This window comes from Clinocottus analis, unplaced genomic scaffold (genome assembly GCF_023055335.1).
Source record: "Clinocottus analis isolate CAN_PGR_092001 unplaced genomic scaffold, fCliAna1.0.p SCAF_23, whole genome shotgun sequence".
NCBI lineage: Eukaryota > Metazoa > Chordata > Actinopteri > Perciformes > Cottidae > Clinocottus > Clinocottus analis.
The window spans coordinates 7,639,810-7,664,351 of NW_027175965.1; the positions used below are offsets into that span (position 1 = coordinate 7,639,810).

The 24,542-nt window shown below is 41.4% G+C and overlaps 2 protein-coding genes across 2 annotated transcripts; one reads left to right on the plus strand and one right to left on the minus strand.

Moving 5' to 3' along the window:
• Nucleotides 1-398: 398 nt before the first annotated feature.
• On the plus strand, nucleotides 399-15,269 carry si:ch73-61d6.3 (occludin). Its single transcript, XM_068590016.1, has 9 exons — nucleotides 399-617; nucleotides 5,108-5,726; nucleotides 6,013-6,204; nucleotides 6,778-6,945; nucleotides 10,583-10,743; nucleotides 12,247-12,462; nucleotides 13,015-13,186; nucleotides 13,643-13,684; nucleotides 13,846-15,269. Exons 2-9 carry the CDS (start codon nucleotides 5,127-5,129, stop codon nucleotides 13,942-13,944), a joined length of 1,650 nt encoding a protein of 549 aa, XP_068446117.1. The 5' UTR covers nucleotides 399-617; nucleotides 5,108-5,126; the 3' UTR covers nucleotides 13,945-15,269.
• Nucleotides 15,270-16,442: 1,173 nt separating this feature from the next.
• LOC137793663 (nuclear receptor subfamily 2 group F member 6-like) lies at nucleotides 16,443-24,137 on the minus strand. The gene is made up of 5 exons (XM_068589948.1): nucleotides 23,387-24,137; nucleotides 22,320-22,414; nucleotides 19,870-20,204; nucleotides 19,282-19,528; nucleotides 16,443-18,607 (listed from the first exon to the last, which is right to left on the minus strand). Exons 1-5 carry the CDS (start codon nucleotides 23,653-23,655, stop codon nucleotides 18,333-18,335), a joined length of 1,221 nt encoding a protein of 406 aa, XP_068446049.1. The 5' UTR covers nucleotides 23,656-24,137; the 3' UTR covers nucleotides 16,443-18,332.
• Between the last annotated feature and the right edge of the window lie 405 nt (nucleotides 24,138-24,542).

Here is a 24,542-nt window from a genome sequence, read left to right on the forward strand (position 1 = left end):
GAAGCCAAATGTCTGACCTGGCAGTGAGTGTGGCGCAATTGAAGATTTTAGCTCTCTATGTGTTTGTTTTTTTGTGCAATATGAACTTAGTTAACCAATAACTAAAGCTGTCCAATAAATGTTGCAGCGTCAGAATTACATGTACAGGTACTACTTGAGTAAATGTAGTCTATTATATTCCACCACTACTTGAAGCATCATTTTGCCATCATTGCATTATTGATTAATGGCATTGAAGCCGTTTTTTTAAACCTGTCATTTTTCCAGTTCCTGTATTTGGTCGCTTTAAAGTTTAAACTGTAAAAAGCCCGACCTCTGGCGGATGAACCTCGGCGGTGCTGCGGTCCTGTGGGCCTCATCACCGCGGACAGGCGGGACAAAGCACTTGTTCAGAAGCAGTTTGACTGTGAAGGAAACCGTTGTCCGTCTCTGCCTGAGACAGCAGCTTCACGCGGACTGGCGACTCTCACATTTAATCTCAAACTAAGAAGTTTGCCTTTTTATATTAATGTAAATATCGGTTAATTTTCTGACGGACATATTTGTACTTGGACTGTTCCAAACTTTCAGAATAAGGACTCTTGACAGGAAACAGGGACTACTTCAGCGATCCTCAGGTAAGAAAAACATGGAGTTTAAAACTGAATTATCTTCTAAATATTAGTAAGTCGAGTTCTTCTATTGGACTAAACTTACATTAAATGTCTTCTTTTCAAGTTGTTCAAAGTCGCTGGCCTTAAAGTATTGGAGTGAACATTACCTTTAGTAGTATCGGTAGTTGTAACAGGTGGGACCTCATGTTGTTACCTAACACGGACCGTTAACGTTGTAACCGGACATGAACTCCCGTTAACTTGTCTTATTGGTCATAAAGGAGTCAAAACGACCAATACAAGAAACCTACTGCGACAAAACGGAGTCACACCTCGGAAAAAGTGTCTCGATAAAGGTAGGGTCCGTGTTTAATAGCTAGTGTAATAACACGGGCTGATACAACATCTGATAGATTATTGATAGATAACTAAAGGCAGCAATGCCACAGTGAAAACATTGTATTAGAATAAAAAATATAGCAAAAGTAAAAGTCATCATGATGGAGATCATGTAGTATTTCAGAATGCACTAGTGTGTATGCCTTAGCATCACTTTTTGATTGAATACCTCTGTACAGCTTAATCTGCAATAATACATCATCATTTATTAATATTTTGTTTAAATAACAATTAAAGTTGCTAATATTTTCAAATACATGCTGTGCAGTAATAAGTACAATATTGGCTTCCAAGTACAAAGTAGCATAAAATGTAAATACTTTAAACGTACCTCAGTAAAGTACCACTAAAGTACCTTAAGTACAGTATTTGAATAATGTGAATGGTGACGTTCCAACAGTGACATTTGTCAAAACAAAAATCACAGCAGCTTCACAACCTGCAAGCCGTTATTTTTTATGTTTTTGTCGTGATCATGTTAAACATGTTTTTGTTTATATCTTGAGTTGCAGCTCAACAGTAAGGATTTTCATTGGCAACTATTTTGAGAAATTGGCAACCAATTCTTGGCCTTTGGTTTCCAAATCAGTGGCAACCACTTTTACCATAAAACAACTAGGGACTGCAAACAGCAAAACGTTCACCCCCAAATAAATACATGTTTAATACTTGTTGCAGTTTTAAAATACTGCTGTTACAGTCAGAACCAAAACCAAACATTAGTGCATTTACATGCGTGTGTACAGCACCTGTTTTAGGATCAGCGGTGAAGCAAATTATGTAGTTTGACTGTGGGGGGGAAAGTTTCTACAAACCCATCACCATCATAAACAATGTTCAAACTGATTCAACTAACAAAGGACCAGATCAACCTGAACAAAACATAAAAGGGAAATAAAGTAGTGCATGGATGACGTAGTCATGTAGGCCGGAAGTTAGCGCCACAGTGGTCCGTATGGACCGGGAGCAGAGATCAATGGACAGAGAGACATGGTTTCTTTAGCCTGCTTACTTTTCCTGGTTGTCAATATAACTTTTGGTCTTGATTCCATTTTGCATGTTGTATTAACGCACAGACGGAAAGGAAACAACAGGAAAGTGAATGAACAATAAGCTGAAAGTCATTCAAAAGTTAAACGTATATCTACTTATCTGACAGTGCTATGGTATGATGTGAGTTGCCTGAATAATAAGCATTGGCGTATTATTTCATTTTAAAAAGGCCCTGTTATGCATGCAACTGAACGCATATCTTACGCCACAATTTAAAAAAAGAAGAAATTCTTAAGACCCAGGTATTTTTCAGCGGGGTGTTTTGGGCAGGAAGTCTTGGCTGACTCCTGTGTGTATGCCAGTGGGTCCCAGTCTGCATTGGGCGCGCGTCTAATTGTTTTTGACAGATGTGAGACATGTGACTGTATGACTGGAATTCCTTTATCAGCAGCAGATGATAGAATCTCTGTGTTGTCGAGGAGTTCAGGCCGGTGGGTGTCTGACCTGACCTGTGACTGTGGTCCAAACACTGAGCTTTCTACGCAGCATGAAAATTAAATGTGTGAGCCAGTTTTAGACAAACAACACTGTACTATTACTACTGTTTCTGTTACTACTGCTGCGGAGGAAAAGTATGCAGCACTGTGCTCAGGGAATTAGCTGTTTACAGAACTAAACGGCTTCCCCCTTAAGAGCGTTATTATTCATATATCATTTTAAGTCGTCAACTAATATTTCTGGTTTCTTACTCCTATTTGATAGTTAGCTAAATAACCTTGAGTTGACGAGAAAACAAGACATTTGAGGATGGTCATCTTGGGCTTTTGGGAAACACTGAACAACATTTTATAGAGCAAACAACTCGATTACAATGAAAATAAACATTAGTTGCAGCCTATTCTTTCCCTTGTGTAATCTGCCAATTCTACATATGTTTTTATTATTATTATATTTGTCAAAAACTAGTGAAAAATGCTTAATATCACAAGTAAATGTCACCAAATGTTTTGCTTTGTCCGACAAGCCAAAAACCCAAGGATATTCAGTTTTCTATTATAAGACATAGTAGCATATTGGTATATTCGAGAAGCTTAAGCCGTCAAATTGTTCATTGCAGCTTCAGGGTCTGTGATTTCTGCCTCACAAAGATTCACATTACTGTCAAACGCTCCCATGAGAAAATTCCTACTTAAATACATTGAAGAAATTACGTTTTGAGCCCATATTGGCTCTTTGGCAGCGTTATAGAGATTTAGATTAGAAGCCTTTGATTCCTTTGCATCTGACAAAGAGCCAGTTTGTGCTCAACGTGATGTACCTTTCCTTATGTTGTATCTGGGAGGTAGAACTTACAATTCAAAGTATAATTTGGGTTTCATTGTAATTTGGTTTCATTGTAATTTCAAACACTGACAGTAGACATTACGCTAAGACCCACTGGCTTAGGAGACGGCCTGTTTATCAACATTAAAGGACACCTGACACCGCTGGGCACCACATCCACCTGTCCTCCCCTCTTTCTGTCTCTTTCTCCGACCTCACTCCACTGCAGGACCAGCACAGAGGAGCCCTTGTTTGATCCTCCCCAGACAGTGCCCCAATTTTCCTTTTTTTACGCAGACTCCATGGCAACATTGTTCCTGTGACGAGCAGCCTTGACTTTTGCCCCTCCTGCTCCCAAAACAAAGGCAAGAAGTAACGGGGGGGAGGGAGAGAAAAGGGGGAGAGGCGAGCATGGGGACAGGAGGAATTGTGAGGAGGATGAAGGATATGGAGGAATGAGGGAGGGGATAATGGGAAGGTGTCTTGGATGGAGGCTCTGAGGCGAGACTTCTTCTGCCATTTGTGCCAGTCTCCCATAAATAAAGGAGAGTTATTACCAGGGACTGGAGACTGAGGGTAGTGCCAGGGACCATCTCGTTTTTCAATAGCTGCTAAGCCTCGGGGTTGTATAGACGTAGTATTGTGAGTTGGACAAGTTTGGGTCGTTCACATCCCATCGTGGGCGATTCTCCTGCCGCGTCTCAGTGTCTTCATAGTGTGACGTCACTTTGGCCTCGCAGACACTTGTGACCTTCGCAGATGTAGCGCGCATAAATCAAGCTTAACTCCCTCAAAGGGATGATTTTCTGCTTTTTTTCTGTTATATATTTCTACAAACATCGTGGTCTGGACTGTTGATCAGACCTTTGGATCTGGGAACATGTTCTGGGCATTTTCACTACGTGATGACATTTTATAGATCACACAATGAACCAGTTCATTCTCTAAAAAAGATGAATCAACAAAAGTAATAATTAGCTACACCTTATGGTTATGTCGTGTATTTCATAGATGGCACGTTAGTGTCAGTTACAAGGACGCAGCGTTGTGGTCAAATAAGCCATTTAAGTTGCCAAAAAAGTAAAAGAAGCATTAATGTAACTTTCTCTGCTGTTTACGTGCCTTTTCACTGGAACATGTAGGCAGCCTCCTCCCTGTATTGCTCAATGTGGAAGAATGTGCATTGTTAAGTCGCATACACTGTAGCCTTGGATATCTCTCCCTGCAAGATTTGTAACGAGAACGAAAACAAAAAAAATAGCTTGGGAGCGGGAGTTGAAATGTTCAAAAGACCAAGTGCACACTGTGGAGGCTGGAGAGAGACTCCTCCAGTCGGGCAAAAAGGAAAGTATTGTTGTTTGGCTGCGCTCCCTATCCTGGTACTGACATCTCCACACTGATTGTGACTTGGCTGTTTCAGAAACCTCAAAGCTTCAGGTCAATCTTCTGATTTGTGTATGTTCTGTTAATGTAGGAAAGCAGTTCTAACGTAGTTTATGATATGATAAGTGCTGAACTTTGATATTTTCTCAACTCGACAGAATTAAAAAGTGGCACAAACAAGCATAACTTGTGCCCTCATAAATCACACTCACTTGGAAATGGTAAAACATTTACAATGTTCTGTTACAAAATTTTTGTCACGCCTAACTTCCCATATCTCCACATCGCATTACTCATATCAGTGCTGCTGAAAAACAGAGACGGACAAATCTTACTAGTTTTGTGCAGAACACTTTGCTCTCTCTACTATACACAAACTCTTTTTGTTTTGTTCTGTTTTTCTTTTCTTTTTACAGTTCGGGACATCTTTGAGCGATGTTTGACAAGCAGCACTACGAGAGTCCACCTGTCTACAGTCCACCTTTCAGCTCGCCGTCCAACAATGGCTATGGCCCTCCAGGCAGTTTCCAAACTCCTCAGAGCGATTACAACGCATACCCACCTCCCCCGGGATCTTACTACGTTGAGGACAAACCGCAGAACTTCTACAAATGGCTGTCACCTCCGGGGATCATCAAGGCCATGATGGCCACGGTGATCGTGTTGTGCGTGGCGATATTTGCCTGCGTGGCCTCCACTCTCATGTGGGACATGCAGTACGGCATGGGCATGGGGATGGGGATGGGAATGGGCGGTGGATACGGCGGCGTTGGATATGGCGGCGGTAGCTACGGCAGCGGTAGCTACGGCTCAGGATACGGTGGTTATGGAGGTTACGGAGGAGGCTACGGCAACAGCTACGGCTCCTACATCTCACCTTACTCAGCCAAATCCGCCATGATTGCCATGGCGGCCATTAACTTCATAGGGTCACTGGCCTTCTTCATCGCCAGCTTCTCTAAATCCAACATTGTCCGCAGCAGGAAGTTCTTTCTGGGCCTCATGATAGGCAGCATCATTATGGCTATCCTGGAGGTAAGACTCATTCACGTTTCATACTCTCCAATCACTTTATATGGAGCAGAAATAAAACATGACACTGGTGATGGATGATTCATTTGAAGCATAAGATTTATCCGTGGAGGGAACATGAGATGACAATATTACAGAAATCACAATCTAAGTAGAACGTAGAGAACTGAAGATGTCAGGGCTTTCTTTTCTACTGACTTGATTAATTCCAGAAAATCTTTCTTTCTTAAACCTGCAGGAGTGTTACAGTGTATTGGTGCTCATTGTTATCACTCATTGTCTGTTCCAGGGCATCATCAGCATCGTCTACATTGTTGGGGTGAACCCCATGGCTCAGGGTTCCTCCGGCATGATGTACAATCCCATGTTGATGATGTGCCAGAACCTCTACCAGACCAGCTACTCACAGATGGGAGGAGTGGGAGGCTTCCCCATTTACAACCAGTATCTCTACCATTACTGCTTTGTTGACCCACAGGAGGTGTGTAAATATTAAGTATATGTTGACGATTGAGTCGGTATTTAATGTGACACTCTTCAGGATCAATTCAAGTAGATTTTGTTTTTCTAAGAATGAATTTTTAAATGGATTGAGCTCAGTTATTATTATTATTATTATTGGATTATTCACTATACAGTAATATAAAACAAAAACAAGCAGAAAATCCTCACATTTTTGGAGCTGCAATCAGTAAATGTTTGGCATTGCTAGTTATTTGTTTATCAAATAATTTTTCAGAATGGTTGTTGTTGTTGAATGTGATGAAATTATTTGACTTTACTTGTATCCCTCACCAATTTTCTTTTGTGAGACTGAGAGAGAAACGTGAGATAATTTTGAACTCATAAAGCCTATTCTCACATTAGTCCTGTACTGTTTTGTAATATGTTATCATGCCGCATGTGTTACAGTTTGCGGGTACACAAAGACACACATTGTGATATGTATTTTGCTGAATGTGTATTTGTGTACTTTAAATACCAGGTTAAAGCAGCGTTGTCTTATCTCCTGGAGAACTTTCCACATTGTTTTCTCATGTTCTTGCTTTTTTAGGGCATTGCCATGGTGTGTGGATTCCTGGTGGTCATTGCCTTCGGTGTTGCGGCGTTCTTTGCCCACAAAACAAGAGGGAAGATCTGGCGCTACGGAAAACCAAATATCCACTGGGAACAGCCGCTTGTTGGTGGGAAGGCCTCAGAGGGCAGAGACGTAGAGGAATGGGTAAGAGACAACAGGATGGTAATCACAGTTTAATAAGACTGGGGTTTCATAGGATTTACAAAGAAAAATCACATTTCCGACCTTAGCTGACCCTGAGTTCGTGCATGCATAGCTTGCAGTCAAATGAACAGGGTCAAAGAGGGTTTAAATCCAGCCTCAGGAAAAATGATGGAATACAATTTTTGCAGACAGATTTGATTAGAGGATGAAACGAGAGGCCATCTTGCGTTGGGGTCACACATCCCAAATCTGGCTTTATTATTCCCCGGTTGTGTCTTATATTTTTAAATGTTTTCCATCTGGATTTTCATGAATACTGTGAGTTGAGCTCATTTTGTTGGCAGAAAGAGTGTCCAACCATGTGGAGCTCCTGGTCAGCTACCACCACAAATAACAATAACAAGCATAATAATTTTATTAGTGTAGCACTTCTGTTATTTCCAAAGCTATTTACACTGATGTAAAGTCGGTATTCCTCCTGCTAAGGTAGTCATCAGTTTTAAAGATAGGTTTGGTTATGGCGGTGGTGATGCAGTAAAACCGAGTTGCAACTTTGCACATTACCAAAGTTGGTTTGTCACTTGTTATGCTATGTGACACAATGTTGTTCTCTTAAATGTTAAATCTCTTCAATGTGTTCATTGTTTGAGTTGAAAGTCCAAATGGAACATTATATACAAATCTTTATGACTTTACAGGATCCAGCAGGGAAATGCTCACACTACCGTAATAATGTTTCCTCTGACTGAGTCACTTTGTTCAGGGTCAGTAACTGTTTGCTCATGGTCTACTACCTGGTTTCACTCTGAATAATCATTAACCACCTGAGAAGATAGCAAGCCAGCAGGCGGTTTCTAGAGGCACCGCCTTCAGGTAGTTTAACGTCAACATAACACTAGTCACATGAGACCTGAGATATGGGTTGATTATTGACTTCACCTGCCACTTTTCAAATAATGCCTGTTTCTTACAGCGAACGACAATGGGTTAACAGGACAGTCTAGCTCTTTTTGCCTTTTTTTTATTGTTCTGTATCCAAAAACTAGGTACGTAGAATATTTCCTTTCTGTTTCTAAAAACTGTAGTCAGCATCCTCCCCAACACGTAATGTCCACATCCAATGTTTGTTTAAACATTGTGCAGGGGAGTGTCGAGAACACAACCAGTACATGCAGACCCATGGCATATTGTACATGAATGCCAATTACAAGTGAAATGAATACAAATAAATGTTGCTCGTAGTCCTTTACCCCTCATCCCCCATCTATTTGCCCTTGCTTAGTGACAGTGATATGTCTAGCATCCAAACCTAATGGAAATGGTGTGCTAATTTATTTTAAAAAAGGGGTTGACAGGTACACTGCAAGGACTTACTAGTATTAGTTTGGCTCTAATATTTGATTAAATTAGTCAGAAGTCCTGCCAGTCACATGTTATCTCTTGCACTGACATGAAAATATCCAAATAAGCACAAAACAGACATGATGTTTTGTTGGATTATATCGAGCTGTTTCTTTTTAAGACTGGTTGTCTTTGCCTAGATAGTGTCTGATAATGGAGCAATGCTCACTGATGATATCGGCCTTATTGTAGGTACACTGCTACTTTAGAGACTTAGAAAAGATTATGAAGGTAGGAAAATTTTACTTTTGTTCTCTGATGCCTTTATTTTTGTCTATAGTTACATATTTTATCTTTGGAACAACCTAAAACTGGATTAATTTCCCTCATATAGCCAATGTTCTACACTGCAGTTATTTATTTTCTTTGTTGCTGCTCTACCTGCACACAGTATATGTGCCATGAAATGAGTCATCAGGCTTGTTTGACTCCTTTAAACACAAGGCCAGTGATAGTAAGGCCAGTGATAGTCTAAGGCTGTGGTTGGTTTGAGATTGGACCCATCTCTGTTGCTGAGCTCAGGGAGGCCTGGCATGCTCTGATGACCTCACACACTGCCCTCATTCAACTGCTGCATTGTGTCTGCTGCATGAGGTCATCAGAGTTGGTCTCTGCGGGGCTGCCTGTGTGCTGGAGACATTGAAGCACAGCTGCACAGCTGAGAGTGAAAGCATCCTGGGCTGGTTTTATAGATGCCTTTTAAACTTCCATATGTTGTTTGAAGCAAAAGTATAACGCTGTTATAACATTATATTGTGGAGACATTAAAGGTGCAATGTGTAATTCTATGGCCACATGCTCCAAACAAATAGGGGGCAGCATTTCATTTTTTTTTTTTTTACTAGTTCCATACAACCTACATTTAAAGTTATCAGTAAAAGAAAAAAGAAGAGAAAAAAAAATCAGGCCCAACTACTAATTTACAATAATTGACGAACCGACTGCAGCTGTAGAGAAACTGTTCTTGTGGCTTGAGGTCTCAGTCCTGATGGGCCGCAGCCTCCTGCCAGAGCTTTTCTTCTCCAGGTCCGGACCTCTCGGGCGTTCTTACTGTGCTCACACACTCTGCTCACAGCCCAGCGGCCGCTGTGCTGCACACTGAGAGTGCATTGTTGAGATTCTTACTTCTAGTGCAGTCTTCAAATAGGATTCTCCTGCAGCTGCAAGGAGGGCATTTCTCCCCCACCCAAAGCACTCCACCCTCCGTGATTATTGTTTTTTGGGGCTCGGCTGATGCTCCTGCACTCACTGTAAGGAATTTAGGAGATTGCTTAATAATGTTCCACCCAAGTAAGCAGGAGGGTGAATGTTTTTTTTTAGGGTTTTATAAAGTCGGGGGAATAGTAAACTCTCACCTTGAAGCAGGACTGGTTCTGAAATAAATGACAGCAAACATTAATGCATGCTTGTGCAGGTGCAGTATATGTTAGAGGCCTTATTTTAGAGGAATTCCTCACAATGCTGTGCACAGTTTTCAAAAGTAACATCATCGCAACCCAGTGAGTCCTTGAAGAGAAACCGTAAGAGCCGTTTAAAGTTTAGAGTGAATGCTTTGTGTAGAGGTTGTGTAGGAGAGTCTAATGATTGATACGTTTACTGCAACCAGTGGGGGAAACAGTAACCACCCCTGAGGCTTTCATTGTGAGGAATTCCCTCATGCACGCACGCTCTCTGAACTCACAGGAAGGACTTGAAAATACAGATTAAGCGGAATTTATTTACATGACAGACATTTTGTTTGAAGACAAAAAGGAAGAACAAATCCGTTTCAGGTGTTTACGAAGACATAAGACAATAGAAAGAAGTAAAAGCAAAGTTGGAGTTAGATATTTTCTGTGTATATAATATATCCTCACTTATCACCACTTTTTTTTTTGGTTATAGGGTGTTTAAAAAACAAGCTTAAATGCTGTAAACAATAGACAATCAATGGTATATCTTTCCAGTCTCAAAAGTTTTAGTTGATTTATTGTGTCGGGTTGATTTCACACCCTTTAGTCATTCTGTGTTTTTGTCGTCTTGACCTTTTCAAGCCTGGTGAACCAATCAGATAGCCCTCATTTGAAGAGTTGGTCTGTGCTGTCCTATTACACGCCTCACTGTTCTTTCAGGGGGGAAATACAATTTTCTTTAACAGGATGCCAGTCAGAAAATGAGCCTCCAGCCTATTCTTTGTGAGCGCTTGAGTTGTTTGTTTGTGTTTGTTGAGTCTGTTCCTGTTTCCTGCCTGCTATAGGTAAACAATGTGGAGGACAGCCGCAGTGTTCAAGACGCCCCGACCCTGCTGGTGTCGGAGAAGGGAGCCGGGCTGCTGAACGCCTCAGTGAACAGCGTCATCTCCTTCCCGCCGGCCAAGGTGGACAGCAGCTCCTACAATGAGGACCTCTACAACAAAGAGTGGGTCACCTGTATTCTCAGCTCACATTACATTATTATACATTCAAATCAGAGGATATTATTATCAGACAATAATTTAAGTTTTCCAGGAAGAGCAATATATTTGGTGTATAACATATAGGTAGGTAGGTAGATAGATGGATAGATAGAGATGGATAGATAGATAGATAGATAGATAGATAGATAGATAGATAGATAGATAGATAGATAGATAGATAGATAGATAGATAGATAGATAGATAGATAGATAGATAGATAGATAGATAGATAGATAGATAGATAGATAGATAGATAGATAGATAGATAGATAGATAGATAGATAGATATCTTTTGAATCAGGCAGGTGCGTGGAAAAAAGAACATAGCTGCAACGTTTAACTCCGCACACTGTAATACAAATATTCCACACTAACAGTGAACCTCCAAACATGTGACTACACGAGCGATATCTAATCACTGCTCTGTTTTAAAGCCTATGAAAACATATTGCCCCACCCACAAATTGAGCTCTCTGTGTGTGTGTGTGTGTGTGTGTGTGACCTTTGAGCCCTTATTGGATTAACTTTCCCTGTTTTTTTCATGTTTATTAAAATCTCTTAGGAAGGGAAAAGGCAGGATGTTTGTGAACAAATGTATTTGCTTTTTTTTAATGCGAGAAATGATTTCACACGCACCTTGTTTTTGTTTGCTTTACTGCAGTGTGTGTGCGTGTGTGTGTGTCTGTCTGTGTGACAAAAACTATATTGCTCTTCACGGTTTCTTAACATCTCAGTACCGAAGCCACGCTTGTATCAGAAATATGCTCTGAACCATGTGATCAGGGTGAATTGCACTTTTAATGTTCAACACTCGGACAACATTTGAAAAAAATACAAAGCTGGATTTAGATTCGGTTCAACGAATATTATTGTTTTGACAATTTCCTCTTTCACAAAGTAAAGCTGGCATTTTCATACGCAGAGGAATGTCAGAGTGCTCTATTGTTGACGGCCTTTTTGTAAGAAGTTTTTATATTTGCACCGCTGGATTTGGATTCCTCTACAAATCCCTACAAACAAAATCAGGCATGTTTCTTTCGTCCCGTTATTAAAGTGCTGTAGCAGCTTCCTGGTCACTGAGGCACTAAGTCAAATTGCAGGGTGTAAGAACCAATAATCATCAGTGGTTCAAAGTGTTTACCTTCCTCCATATGTTATCTGTCTGGGCCATATAAGTTAATATTTGTTTTCTCGAGACACTGTCTCACATTATACCTTTTATTTAAGTCCCTCTCGGTGATGTTTCGGTCATGGTAGCTTTATTTGCATGTGTTCAAGAGCACAATTTCCTTTGGAGGATGGGGATTTCAGTAACCTCTTTATCCTCTTTGAGGTTTTATTTTGAATATATATAATTGTAGTCTTACTGTAATTCAATTTCCATCAGAAAATACTTTCTTATTACAGGTTTCAATAGAAGCTACAGTCATTACAGAACTTTATTGTGTATGTTGCTGTCCTCCAGGTACACAGACAGGACCACCAGACCATCAGAAGCCTACTCCCATGGCGGAAGAACCAGCTCCAGCCCGTCAGAGGAGACCGGCGGGTGTCGCAAACCCTCTGCCAACCGGGGCAAGAGACGCAGACGCAACCCCGAGATGGACGAGTCTCAGTACGAGACGGAGTACACCACAGGAGGAGATACGGGCAACGAGCTCGACGAAGAAGAGTGGCAGAAGTAAGAATGTACTCGTGCATCTCCGTGCAGCTCGTACTTTGTCTGGATTAAAAATGGAAACGTTATTATCTGCGCACGAAGAATGTTGATTGCAGTCTCTCTCCCTCAGGACCAGACCCAAATTCTTTGATTTAGATGAACAACTGTAAGCCCAGAAAATCAAACTCACATTATTGTGACGTGATTTCCACAAGCATGCGATAGAAGTGCAGAATAATAATAAATACACAGATGCTTAAAACAGCAGAGCTTGAAAAAAAAAAAAAAGGCTTCAGTCTGTAAGCGCTTCTCTCTGTCCAGGAGGGGAGTTAATCCTCTGAGGCATTCAAGTTCTCATGGGCTGCACTCAGGAATAATGAGAATTGGGCCAAAGGTACAAAACATGGGCGCCATTGGAGTTTATAAGAAAGCAGTAATATTTGACTGATTCCATCCACATAGACTAACACAGCATGATGGAAACCAGAACCTACACTAGAACCTAAAGTGTGATGTTCTTGTGCAGAAAGTGTCTCTGATTCTCTCTCTTTCTTCCTCCTTCTCTTTCTCCAGTATGTATCCAGATATAACATCGGATGAGCAGCGTCACGACTATAAGAGAGAGTTCGATGTCGACCTGAGGGAATACAAGCGCCTGTGTACTGAGATGGACGACATTAATGACCAGTTGAACAAACTCAGCCGGCAGCTGGACACACTGGACGACACCTCTGCCAAATACCAGGTCAGATGTCCTTGTATACTCAGGAAGAAAGGAATGTATGAGCAAATTCATTGTAACTTAAATAGTAAAAAAATAAGCCAAATGAATATAGAAAATTATATTCTTGTTTCTGCCTAAACAAGCTTCTCTTTCCTTACAATTGCCAGAAATGAATGTTAGCATTTTAACGTTTGCAGCTGTAATAGGCTGACATCTGTTCCACACCCTTATTATACGATTTGGGTCGATGCTTCTTTTTCGTAAACTTTATTTGAAATATTTTCTTGAGCCACCTACCCCTTTGTGTTGGAACATCTCTTTTTACCTGACACTGGCATTGAAGAGATGCAAGTAGACATTGCAAAAGGCTGAGATAGACACACAAAGACTAAAATCCCTGATCATCAAGGTCCTGAGTGCAGAAAACGGGAAAAGACAAGATTCTTTAAACATTCAGTTTTTTTCATTTTTCTACAGGCTGTAGCAGATGAATATAACACGTTGAAGGATCTAAAGCAGGTAAACAGACATTTCTGATGATATTGTTTATAAACTAAACATAATTTCAACATCCAGCTATAAATTGTCATCTCATTTTGTTAAACATAAATGTATTATTCTAGAAACATTTTCTCTGACCGTCTATCATGGATCCTTTATCATTTGTTCTTGCTCTTTAGACGTCAGACTACAGGACTAAGAAGAAGGAGTGTCGCAGGCTGAGACACAAGCTGTTCCACATCAAAGGCCTGGTGAAGGACTACGACAAGAACCACTGAAGAACCCACTGAGTCCTGACACTCCGGTCTGTGGTCCACACAGCAAACACTCACAGACACACGGGCCAAGATACACTCCAGAAATACCACGAAGACTGTGACATGCCAAGACCAAAGTTTCCTGTACAGAAGTAACACACACTGGATAACACCCCCCCCCCCCCACACACACACACACATGCACACACATAAGTACTCATTTTAGTAGAAAATGAAAGCAGCGCGCTCAGCTGTAGCCACTTCCACAGCAAACACTGCCTTTTCTCAAAGGATTCAGTATCATTGTTGGTAGTTTTCGGTCGCTTGTGGGGATCGGAGGGTGTGGTTTTGGAGAAATGTCATTTATAAAGTCACCTGACCTTCAGTCACCTGTGATAACACTGGGCTACGTTTCTTTGGCTCTGTTTGCTCTCCAACTTGTCTTTGTTTTATCTCCACAGATAAGCGGTGGAACAGTATTGTAGAGAACGTAGTAATGGGGTGAGACGGGTTGCTGATATTGTTTCGCTAGCAAATAGGCAGTTTCTTGAACCCTTGTCATTGCGTTATCTTTGTCACATATGAGCTTTAGCATCAGAGTTTGTAACTAATTTCAAAGTCAGTAAAGTTGAAGTGGCTCTCTGCTGGGATCGTGTGTTTTTACTGCCTCTGTGTCTAAACCAAGATTTTTTGTATTGATTGTCATTGATGCAGTGAGACCAAAAAAAAGGGGACAAAGTGGCCAATGAGATATGTGAGACATCGTTGTATGAAACATACTTTTAATGAATCCTGCTCATACTACGTACCAAGAACAAATTTACAGTATCTGTCTTTTAGATTCAGCAGATATCTTAGTTCTGTTATTTGTACATACTAACGGCCCACAGTGGATTGTTTTTTAATCATTCAAAATGTGCTTAAGCTATGCAAATGGTAAAACTGACAACTTTATATAATATTTTTTATCATGCAAGCTCCTCAACAAACTGTAAAACACTGTTTCTGTAAGCTGCGCTCATTTATTTCATTTGATTCTTCGCCAATGAAAACCGATCATCTGCTAATTCCATGTGTGGTATTTTTTTTTTTTATTAATCCATTTATTGTGCAACGTGTTAGGATCTAGTGGATGTTATAATGTTTTAATTATTCAGACACACTTTTGATTATTCATGCATTTGTATTTTTACAAAGAACAATGTTGTCATTTTACAAACCATTTGCGAGCCATTTATTTTTGTACGAATTTATTTTCTTCGATGCCATTGTAAGACCATTTTTTTGTAACTGTATACCTCCATAAGGTTTGATGTCTAAAAACTACTGAGTTCAACAATAATAAACATTTCTAATTCTATTATAATTAAATAAACCTCCTATTTCTTCACGTCTCCCATGTTTTGCTGACCCTGCTGGTTTGCAGATAGCTGCAGGTTTGTGTGTCTGCAGGTTTGTGCGTCTGCAGGTTTGTGCGTCTGCAGTGAGCGTCCAGCAGGGGGAGCAGGAGCACTTCGATCCTTAAGGTAAGCTGCTGCTGCCCTCTTTTGGTGAACTACTTTAAAAACAATCTACTCTGCGAGAGCTGTTCAGCACCAATGTCTGCAGTTTCACAATTGTGTTGTTCAATTGTCATTATATATTGTTTTTTTCACACAAAAAGAACAACCGTTTTATTTTAATTTTCTTCATTAATCACTAATGTAATGCTATAAACACTTATAATCAACCATTGCACATAGAAAGCAGAATTCAACTCTCTCTGTGTGTTATTTTTTCTTACCCGAATGAATGATGTGCTTCAGTTTCACCTCCTTTGTGTTTGTGTAGTCGGCTCTCTTTCAGGGCTCAATGGAGGAGAGGTCTGAGTGTCTTATCTGCTCCTAACACCTGACGTTTCTTGACAGCCTCCTGGATTAATTTTCTTCATTTATATGTACAATCCATCTATAATTTCAATAACTATGTACATAAAAATCATATATTCCCTGGTAAAAGGGTTGGTTTTTTTTTGGAGAGCTTTTCTTGAGGGTGTCCTATATGCTGTACAGATTTTAAAGCCCCTTGAGGTCAATTTGTGACACTGACTGTATACATTAAATTAAGTTGACATATTTAATGCAAATGTGTATACCCAATATTAGGAATACAGCTGAAAATAACAAGTATTTATCATGTATTTGCCATTAATTGATTAATGATTTAATCCATAAATTGTCACCAATCATGAAAAATACATCAAAAGTTCTGAGAGGCAAAAGTGTCGTCTTAAAATGTATTTTGTAACTTTGGCTGAGCAACAGATGATGGTTACCTATTGTATATTAATATGATGCACAGAAAAGCAGAACATCCTTACATTTTTAAACTGGATCAAATATTAAGAAATTGTACTTGATTGGACAAATTCAAAAGGTGAATAAGTTTTTTGATTAATTATTTCAGCTCCAAACAAGACATTTGACATTAAAATGACTAGCAAAGTGTTTCTGATGTTACAGATGTGTGCAGAGACTTAATTTATCCACGGAGGGTATGTACATTTTTTTTTATTTCTCGTAATGCAAAAATAACCAGTCGTAAGAACTTCTTTTTCTTTCTTTTTTTCAGGTTTGGCATGGTCAAAGAAACATGCTTCTTTTAAAAGTAAAGCTAAACAGTCAAATCACGTATATTCCAACAAATAACACAAAGTGATTTAAGAACAGCCCGAAGAGCTGACGATGAAGCTGTTTGACAATATCAGGGATCATTGTTGTCTTTTTTACGAGGTGAAATACAAAAAAATTTGACCAAAAACACATTTTCACATTGTCTTTTCTTTCAGTCAGTTAATTTGGCAAGAAAAACATTCGTCACTTTGAGCTTCATTTCATGGCAACAACACTCATGAATGTGACTGCATAGTACCCTTTTATCTCAGTACCGACACACACCATAAACTTTACAACACGTGAAACACTTGAGTACTTTGCACAAGCATGATAATGATCTGAAAATGACTTCTGTCCACTTGCACTTTAAAACACGTTTTTAAAAGGGGACCATGAATGTGAAGGAAAAATGGAAATGAACAACTTCTACTTTCATAAAAGTAAAGAAAACAAGTCTACAGTTTGCAGAGAATAACCAGAAAAACAAGGGTCACTTAACTAAGTGTAGCTGTCTCGATATGTCAGCAGTTTGGTTGTCCTCTTACATTTAAAGATGTATTTAAATATACTGGACAGACAGGTCTACAGGGGAATATTAATCTTTAAGGTTTCTGTGATAAAGACACCTTGATCCCTTTATATTTATCTTTAGCACATCAATACACAATATTTGTCTTGATGCGTAAAACATGAGGTAATAATGTTTGATAGGGATGTGACTGTCTGAAGAGCCAGGTGTGTCTATAAGCACATTCACCACTTCATGTCGCAAGGACATTATTGTATAACATAGTATATCGAAGAAATAGCTCGAGAACATGAGAAGTACGGTTATTTACTTTCGTCCAGAGAGTACAGTAAATATGAAGCTAGGACTGTTAGCTGGCTAGTTTAGCTTAGCATAAAGACTTAATTAGTTGAATCCAAACAAAAAACTGCGTAAAAGATTCCTGAAAGTTACTGGCGCCGGACCGAGCAATAATCCAGCACATAACTCCTTTACAAATGTTATTTTTCCACCTCAGGCATTACAGGTTGTTGCGGATTGATTTAAATTCCCTTATTTCCCTTTGAACAAAGCCAGGCTAGCTGTTTCCACCTGTTCCCAGTCTTTATGCTAAGCTAACCAGCAGTTGGCTGTTGCCTCATATTTACTGTACAGATGAGTAAGTGCAATCAATCTCTCTGCAAGAAAGTAAATAGCTGTAGTTTCCTTTACTTTTCTATAAAGTACCTAATATAGTATACTATACAATACGATGTCCGTGCCTTTTATTTGTTTAAATGCTGTATCAGGTGATACTTCTCAGTTTTCTCACAAATTCACTCGGTAACAAAGTCTGAGATTTCGTTCCACAAATATGTGATACGATTCACGTTGTTCCAGATATAAAGCCTGTCAACGTTCCACTGCGATGGCTTCACTTTAAACAAAGCAGAGGGAAACACACAGAGCCTGGGTTCAAACTGAGTCACATTAGGGATGAAAAGGGAGGAGGTAGTACAGGCACATGGCCTCATATTAGAGTCTGATGTTTAATTAAAGCTCTCTGTTTGTCTCCAGTATCAGACAGAGTGAGATCAGATGGAGGTCAGAGCAAAACTGACAAGTGCTGCAAACATACATACTTTATGTATATGTGTGTGTGTGTATATCAGTTTGTATACATAACATCCAGTTTGTACCTGGTATGTAATCTGTGTGAGCTCTGATTCAATCTGATCTCAGTCTGCCTCTCTGGAGTCAAGCTGGGTTCACTGTCCCGGTACGTAGGGCCAGCTGATGGAGCTGCCCGATAGCTGCATGTCTCGGATCAGCGTCTCGATGGGCGTCTTGCCCACCAGCCGCATGAAGAAGAGTTGGGAGATGAGGTTGGCCGGCACGGCGCGCAGAGCCGGCAGGCGCAGCAGCAAGCGGCCAAAGCGCTGAGGCTGGTTGGGATACTGCAACCGCTCGTACTCGGTCAGGGCCACCTGGGCCTTCTCCTGTAGGGAGTCCACTTGGGCCGGGTCCGTCAGACCACATGCGTCTGTCAGGCAAGGAAACAAAAGGTTATCACCGTTTAATTGTTTCTATTGCTCTGTTTTTGCATATTTTATATATTACAGCTTTTTCATTTTCCTTTTTTGTAAATTACTCAATTGTCGCTTTCTTGCCGGAGTTTGACAAGATGTATAAATATAAAGCTAGTTAGCTTAGCTTAGCTTAGCTTAGCGCAAAGAGTGGATACAGGACGAAAAATAGTCCCGTAACCTTATTGTTAACCCACAGGTCGTCTTTGTTAGATTTATTTTTTGTCAAGATTAGACAAAGAAGATATAACGTGTTTCCTGTTTCTATGCTAAGCTACCTAGCTTCTAGCTGTAGCTTCATATTCAGTGGACAGTGAAGTGGGACCAACCTTTGTATACAGCTCTTGGCAATAAAGTTAATAAATGGATGTCAAACTATTCTTTTATTTATTTATTTATTCTTTTATAATTGTCTCTCATTTTGTTCCCATTCAGCGAGGTCAAAGGTCACATGCAGTCAAGTCAAAGGTGGCCCTGAGCTACTGGGGGGTTTAATGTCATGCTGGCACAGAAAACTGGACCCTGTCTGATGCGTCATACACATGACACATGAGATCGGTTTACAGCAGAGACATCCAGTGACACACGAGCCTCAATCGCTCAGATAGCGTCGCCACAAAACAAGACTCACCAGGTGAAAAGAGTGCAATGGCTTTGAGGCAGCTGTACTCCGCTGAGTCCACCTGCAGCCGGTTTAGCTTGTCCACCTGGTCCTGGAAAACCCTGACCTGGTCCATGAAGGACACCACCCGTTCAGCAGACATGGGAGATGAGTGGAAGCCGGCGGCTGCCAGCAGAGGAGCCATGTGTAGAGGCAGAGCCGACTGAGCCGCGTTCAGGATGAAGAGCTCGCTCCAGCTCAGCCTCAGCAGCGCCACCTGTGGTTTATTTAAGAAAGGGTGAGCCCCAGTGGCAGCCATTTGGACTTTGTCATAGCAGGAAGAGCACAGGTGTTACTCATAATGTGTACAATAGCTTGTATTGAAGTATCTCAGTGAGTCATGACAAAATGGAATCAATCTGAGGGGATATCAAGTTAAGGGTTAAGAAAGAATAAAATCAATGTTTGGATCAATGAGGTGTCTCGCAGACCGGATGTTTCGCAAGGAGCTCTAATATTCGCACCTGAATTTTTTAAATGTACTGAAACCGTCATTTTAATGTGGTTAATATACATTTAAAAAGAAAAGAAGTCACAATACTGTATGTCTTGACTCACCTGCTCTGAGACTGGAAGTTCAGGGAAGTACGGGATGTTTCTGGCCCACTCGATGGTGCTGAAGAGGAGCCGGGCGGCCAGCTCGCAGATGCTGTCGATGCCCATGACGGAGGCTCCGCTGGCAGACGCCTGCATCTGGGTTTGACCGTACGGGGTGACGTAGCGGCTGCTGGGGTACGGCTCCGCTCGGAGGAGCTGGGAGATGAGCTCCGACACCGGCTGCCCGTTGAAGTAGTCGGCCCCGATGTGACCCGGCCCTGCACCTCCAACGCCACCAGCCAGGGAGTTGGGACTGATACCTGAGTGGGATGGAGGGATTCGGCCCCTCTGGACTGCTGCGAGAAAGAAAGACGGCAGAATAAGGATCTGGACGTCCTGGTGGAGGTGTGTGCTTTCTGTTAGAAACAAGGTCCTGGCCTCTTTTGATTTAACCCCTTGAAAACCAGACCTCTTTTTCCCCTGTGTTTGAGTCGTCGTAGGAACCCAATATTAATACCTTTACTTCTGTTTATTGTATGCATTTGTTCAGCAAAGTCTTGGGAAAAAAAGAAAGCCCCAAAAATGCCTCCTGGAGCGTCAATAAGACACCTTTTTGGCAAAAATTAGGACCTAAAGAATCAGAATCTGCAATAAAAATCCCAATAAAACAAAGTCTTGGCCTGTTCAAAAACGGCAAAATGACGTATTTGATGTCAAAGGATTGTCTGAATGGGGCATGCTGGGACTTAAAATGGACGCGGAAATATTTTCGCACGGTTTCGAAAAGGTTAATCTCTTAGTATATTACAGTTTTTAGTTTGAATTGGGATGTGATGGTGGATTTTACATTTCTTTTTTCAACATCATTCAACTCTTCTTAAAGCTGTCTGACAAGGTTTTAAACGGTATGTTAAACTTTAGAGGTCGCTAAATATTCTCAAGCCTTCAATTTTTACTGAAAAATGTATATTATATGGCACAATATCCACAGCGTAGATGTGTGAACCTGAGTGAACCTCCAACAGCATCAAGGCAAACTTATAAAAAAAATAGAAAAAACATTCAATAGACATTGATTGCAGTCCAACACTGAGAGTGCTGCTCGTGTTTGTCGTCCTTCGTGATTATAATAAAAGGCCTATGTCCTGATGTACGCGCTCAGTCTGAGGTTAATGGACAGCTGCCCTCCCTGCGCCGAGCTCTAATGAACGCCACGACTGCTGTTTTGAATATTAGTGAATAAGCTGTAGTTTCAAATGCCAGAATCCCCCTTTTTAAAGCGGCGAGCGTGTGCTTCTCTTGTCTGGGTTAAAGGTGAAACATGCGTCCCCGTCTCATGTGGAAACAGTGCAGCCTGCGTCACGGGCCGAGGTCAGCGCGGTTCATTAATAACCAGGCTCAATATAACCTCTGACAGACACCTCGCGGCACATTATGTATGGCACCGCGGCTTCGTGGTGTCCTCTGACGCAGACTGAAATACAAGTTAATACGGCAATAGCGGCTGGAATACAGTTACAAATGCTTTGGAAATCGTTTGTGAGGTGATAATGAGCAAAGGATTGCTGGAATGAAAATAATTACACCAGGGGAAATGTGAATCACCTCTTCTTACGACTAATCAGCCAAGCAAAAATCAAACAAATTACATCTGTCATTAAATGATAGATATTTAGGCTGAGACGTCTATTCTTTGAGCTCCGGGTTGACGACATGCTGCGGTTGACAGTATAAATATTGTGATTGAATCACCGGGAAATGTCATCCGCTGTTTCTGTGAAAATATGCATTTTCTCTGTGAATTACTCATTTCTTATAGTGCTGTATTTTAATATATGTTTCTGGGTATTTGTACATGAATCAGTCTACTTGTTGGTATGCAAAGGGCATTGATGACTTATTGATATGAGGCTTCATACATCTACTTAAATACTATATTCAGATACAATATTTTGAAGGATTTGTACTTTCCTTGACTTACTTTATTTCCATTTATTTGAAGGTCAAGATATCATATTTAAATAACATATATGATTGTATTATACCAACAGTATACAATAGATCCAATTGGCTGCTTCTCGCCCAGCTACAACATTTAAATACTACTGTAATACTCGTAATAGTAGTAGTAAAACTGTAGTTTTTGGTCTCAACCAACTCCTGAAGGAACTATCTGTCTCTTTAGCCGCTACCTGTGCCTGTCTGCTGTTTGATGTGTGTCGTCAGTGTACAGTGTATCAGGGCTTCCTGTTGCTTCTGGAAACAATGCTAATGAGAGCGAACCAAAACAGTCAACCTGGGTGAAGTAAAAAGCCAAAAACAATGAGCTGAGAAATGCTAAAACGATCCTTGGAGCTGACGGGAGGGGAACCAGGTGATGATTTCCATCTCGAAAAACTTGATCACATGTCGACTAATCCTAAAATAAACACCTTTAGCCTGCAGTGCAATGGGTGACAGAGCGTTCATACCTTCTTTGCGCATTCCTACTCGGAAACATTTCTTTAGACGACAGTATTGGCACTGGTTACGGTGATGCTGGTCGATTTGGCATTCTCGATTTGACCTGGACAAAGGAAACAAACGAAGGTATTTGTGCTTTACACCGTGGTGCTGAGTGCTCTAAGCGAGTCAAGAAAGATGTGTTTCGATTTACATTTTTGTCTCCCCCCTTTCTTGCCCTCCATCCCCCTCATTGACCCTCGTGGTGAGTGAACTGAGCTGGCGTTGGCTGAAAAGCCATCGAGGCCGTGACCTTTGTAAATCATCGGCCTCACACGCCCTTGTTTCGCCTTTTACAGCAGAACGGAGTCTGCCAGCATTTCACCGGGAGCCTCTTTCAGACGTGACAAACTGGCTGAAAAGACACCTTCCATCCGCCGTGAGTGCGTTTTTATGTGGAAGGAACGACTGCATTCAGAGGCCGAGGGCCGACCGAGTAAGAGCAGAGAATTAAGTTGCAACATCGGGTTCCTGTGGTGAAGAATAATGGGAATGTTGACCTTCTGAGGCAATCCATCCTCACATGACTGACCTTCAGGGCTTTCATTTATTTTCTTTTTCCCCCACATAAGCCTGTTTGTGAGACGTACCCAAGGCTGCAGCGTATCACTCTGCGTGAGAAACGAACTAATCTGCCGTGTCTTTTCATAAATGTGAATGTCGAAACCCTCCCTCTATTCACACTTTCCTCCCACCCGACATTGAGCATTTAAAAGCACCATATGAACATGTAGTACACGCTTTATAAAACACTATACTGTAGTACGCAACTGTAAGGACATAGTCATCTATTATACCTTCTCCTTAAATACATTTCATATTATTACAATCTTGTTGCTCATTATCTGTCTATATAGAAGCTATAGTAACTTTAACATTAATATGTGGTGACTTTTAAAGTGTTATTAACGATTTGCGTTACCGAAAGTCGCGCAAGAAGAACAAGCAGAATGAATTCAAGCTAACTTTTAACTCATTGCTGCTCAAACCGTGAACACAATAAGACATCCCCCTTGAATCTCCCAGCAGCCCTCACCTGCAGGAATAATTCAGGTTCCTCCTGATGCTCCTCTTGAAGAAGCTCTTGCAGCCCTCGCAGGTGAACACGCCGTAGTGCTTCCCGCTGGACTTGTCCCCGCAGACCACGCAGTCCACCACGCACGTCTTGTCCTCGTCCCCGACCTCCACGTCGCTGCTCCCGGCCTGAGGCGAGCCCTCCTCTTCCTCCCTCCTCAGGTAAGCTTTCTCCCCGAGTCCATTCGTTTCCCCGTTGGGGTTGCCCCATCCCCCGCTCACCATGGCCATATTCTTTGAGACGCCAAGCCCTGCGAGTGGATCATACACAAACCCTCCTCGTCCCCCCCCCCCCCCGGCCTACCGACTACCCTCCAAGTCTAAAAACTGATCCCAGACAAGAAAACAGCTCCAGACTTGTATTAAAGTCCGGTTTTGTCCAAAAAGATCTCAAAGTGGGATAAAACAAAAAGTTGTCCCGGACTCCCCCGTGTTGACCTTTCTCCCCTTTGCCGTCTGCTTGTAATGACCTGGAGGTCCTTCCCAGTGCTGTTTTTTTTCTTTCTCTTGCTCTTCTTTAATCCCTCGGCTTTCTCTGTTCTTGTCTTTCACTCTTGTGTTCTCTGCCCTGACCTTCGATCAATGGCTCCCGAGGTCTGAGAAAACTTCAGACGCACATTGAGTGGTTCAGAGTTCAGGCAGGAGAAAAGGGTGCAGCCTTGCTCTTTTCACTGGAAACAATAAATTACACTTTGACTCCTCTCTCTTTCTCCCTCCCTCCCTCCCTCCTTCCCACTTTCCCCCTACGTCTCCCCCCCTGGAAGAAGTTTAAAAAGACACCTTACCTATCCCCGAGCACAGTGATATGGAACAAAACAGAGTCGCTCTCCAAGACGAATAAGCGCCTCTGCCTCTCTCTCTCTCGCCGCTCGACTTTCTCCCCAAAAGGACAAGCAAGTGAGAGGAAAATGAAACGCTGCTCTCCTTCAGGCAGAGTTCAACTGCCCTGCCCTCTCCTCCAACTTACAAACTAGTCCAACCAGTTCCTGCCGTGCAGAGGTGTTATCTGCTGATCTGCGGCAGTTCTAGTCCAGACGCACTCTTGACTTGTCGGGGCTGTTACAGATGCCGAGGAAAAAAGTAGGATTTTTTTGCTCTGGAAATGCTCAGCAAGGAAA

Coding starts and splice junctions, on each gene's coding strand:
- LOC137793663 (XM_068589948.1), bottom strand. CDS start 23,655: ATGGCCATGGTGAGCGGGGGATGGGGCAACCCCAACGGGGAAACGAAT. Junction 22,415..23,386: donor AACCTGAATTATTCCTGCAG/GTGAGGGCTGCT, acceptor TCCTTTGTCCAG/GTCAAATCGAGAATGCCAAA. Junction 19,529..19,869: donor AACTTCCAGTCTCAGAGCAG/GTGAGTCAAGAC, acceptor AATAAACCACAG/GTGGCGCTGCTGAGGCTGAG.
- si:ch73-61d6.3 (XM_068590016.1), top strand. CDS start 5,127: ATGTTTGACAAGCAGCACTACGAGAGTCCACCTGTCTACAGTCCACCT. Junction 5,727..6,012: donor TCATTATGGCTATCCTGGAG/GTAAGACTCATT, acceptor TGTCTGTTCCAG/GGCATCATCAGCATCGTCTA. Junction 10,744..12,246: donor GAGGACCTCTACAACAAAGA/GTGGGTCACCTG, acceptor GCTGTCCTCCAG/GTACACAGACAGGACCACCA.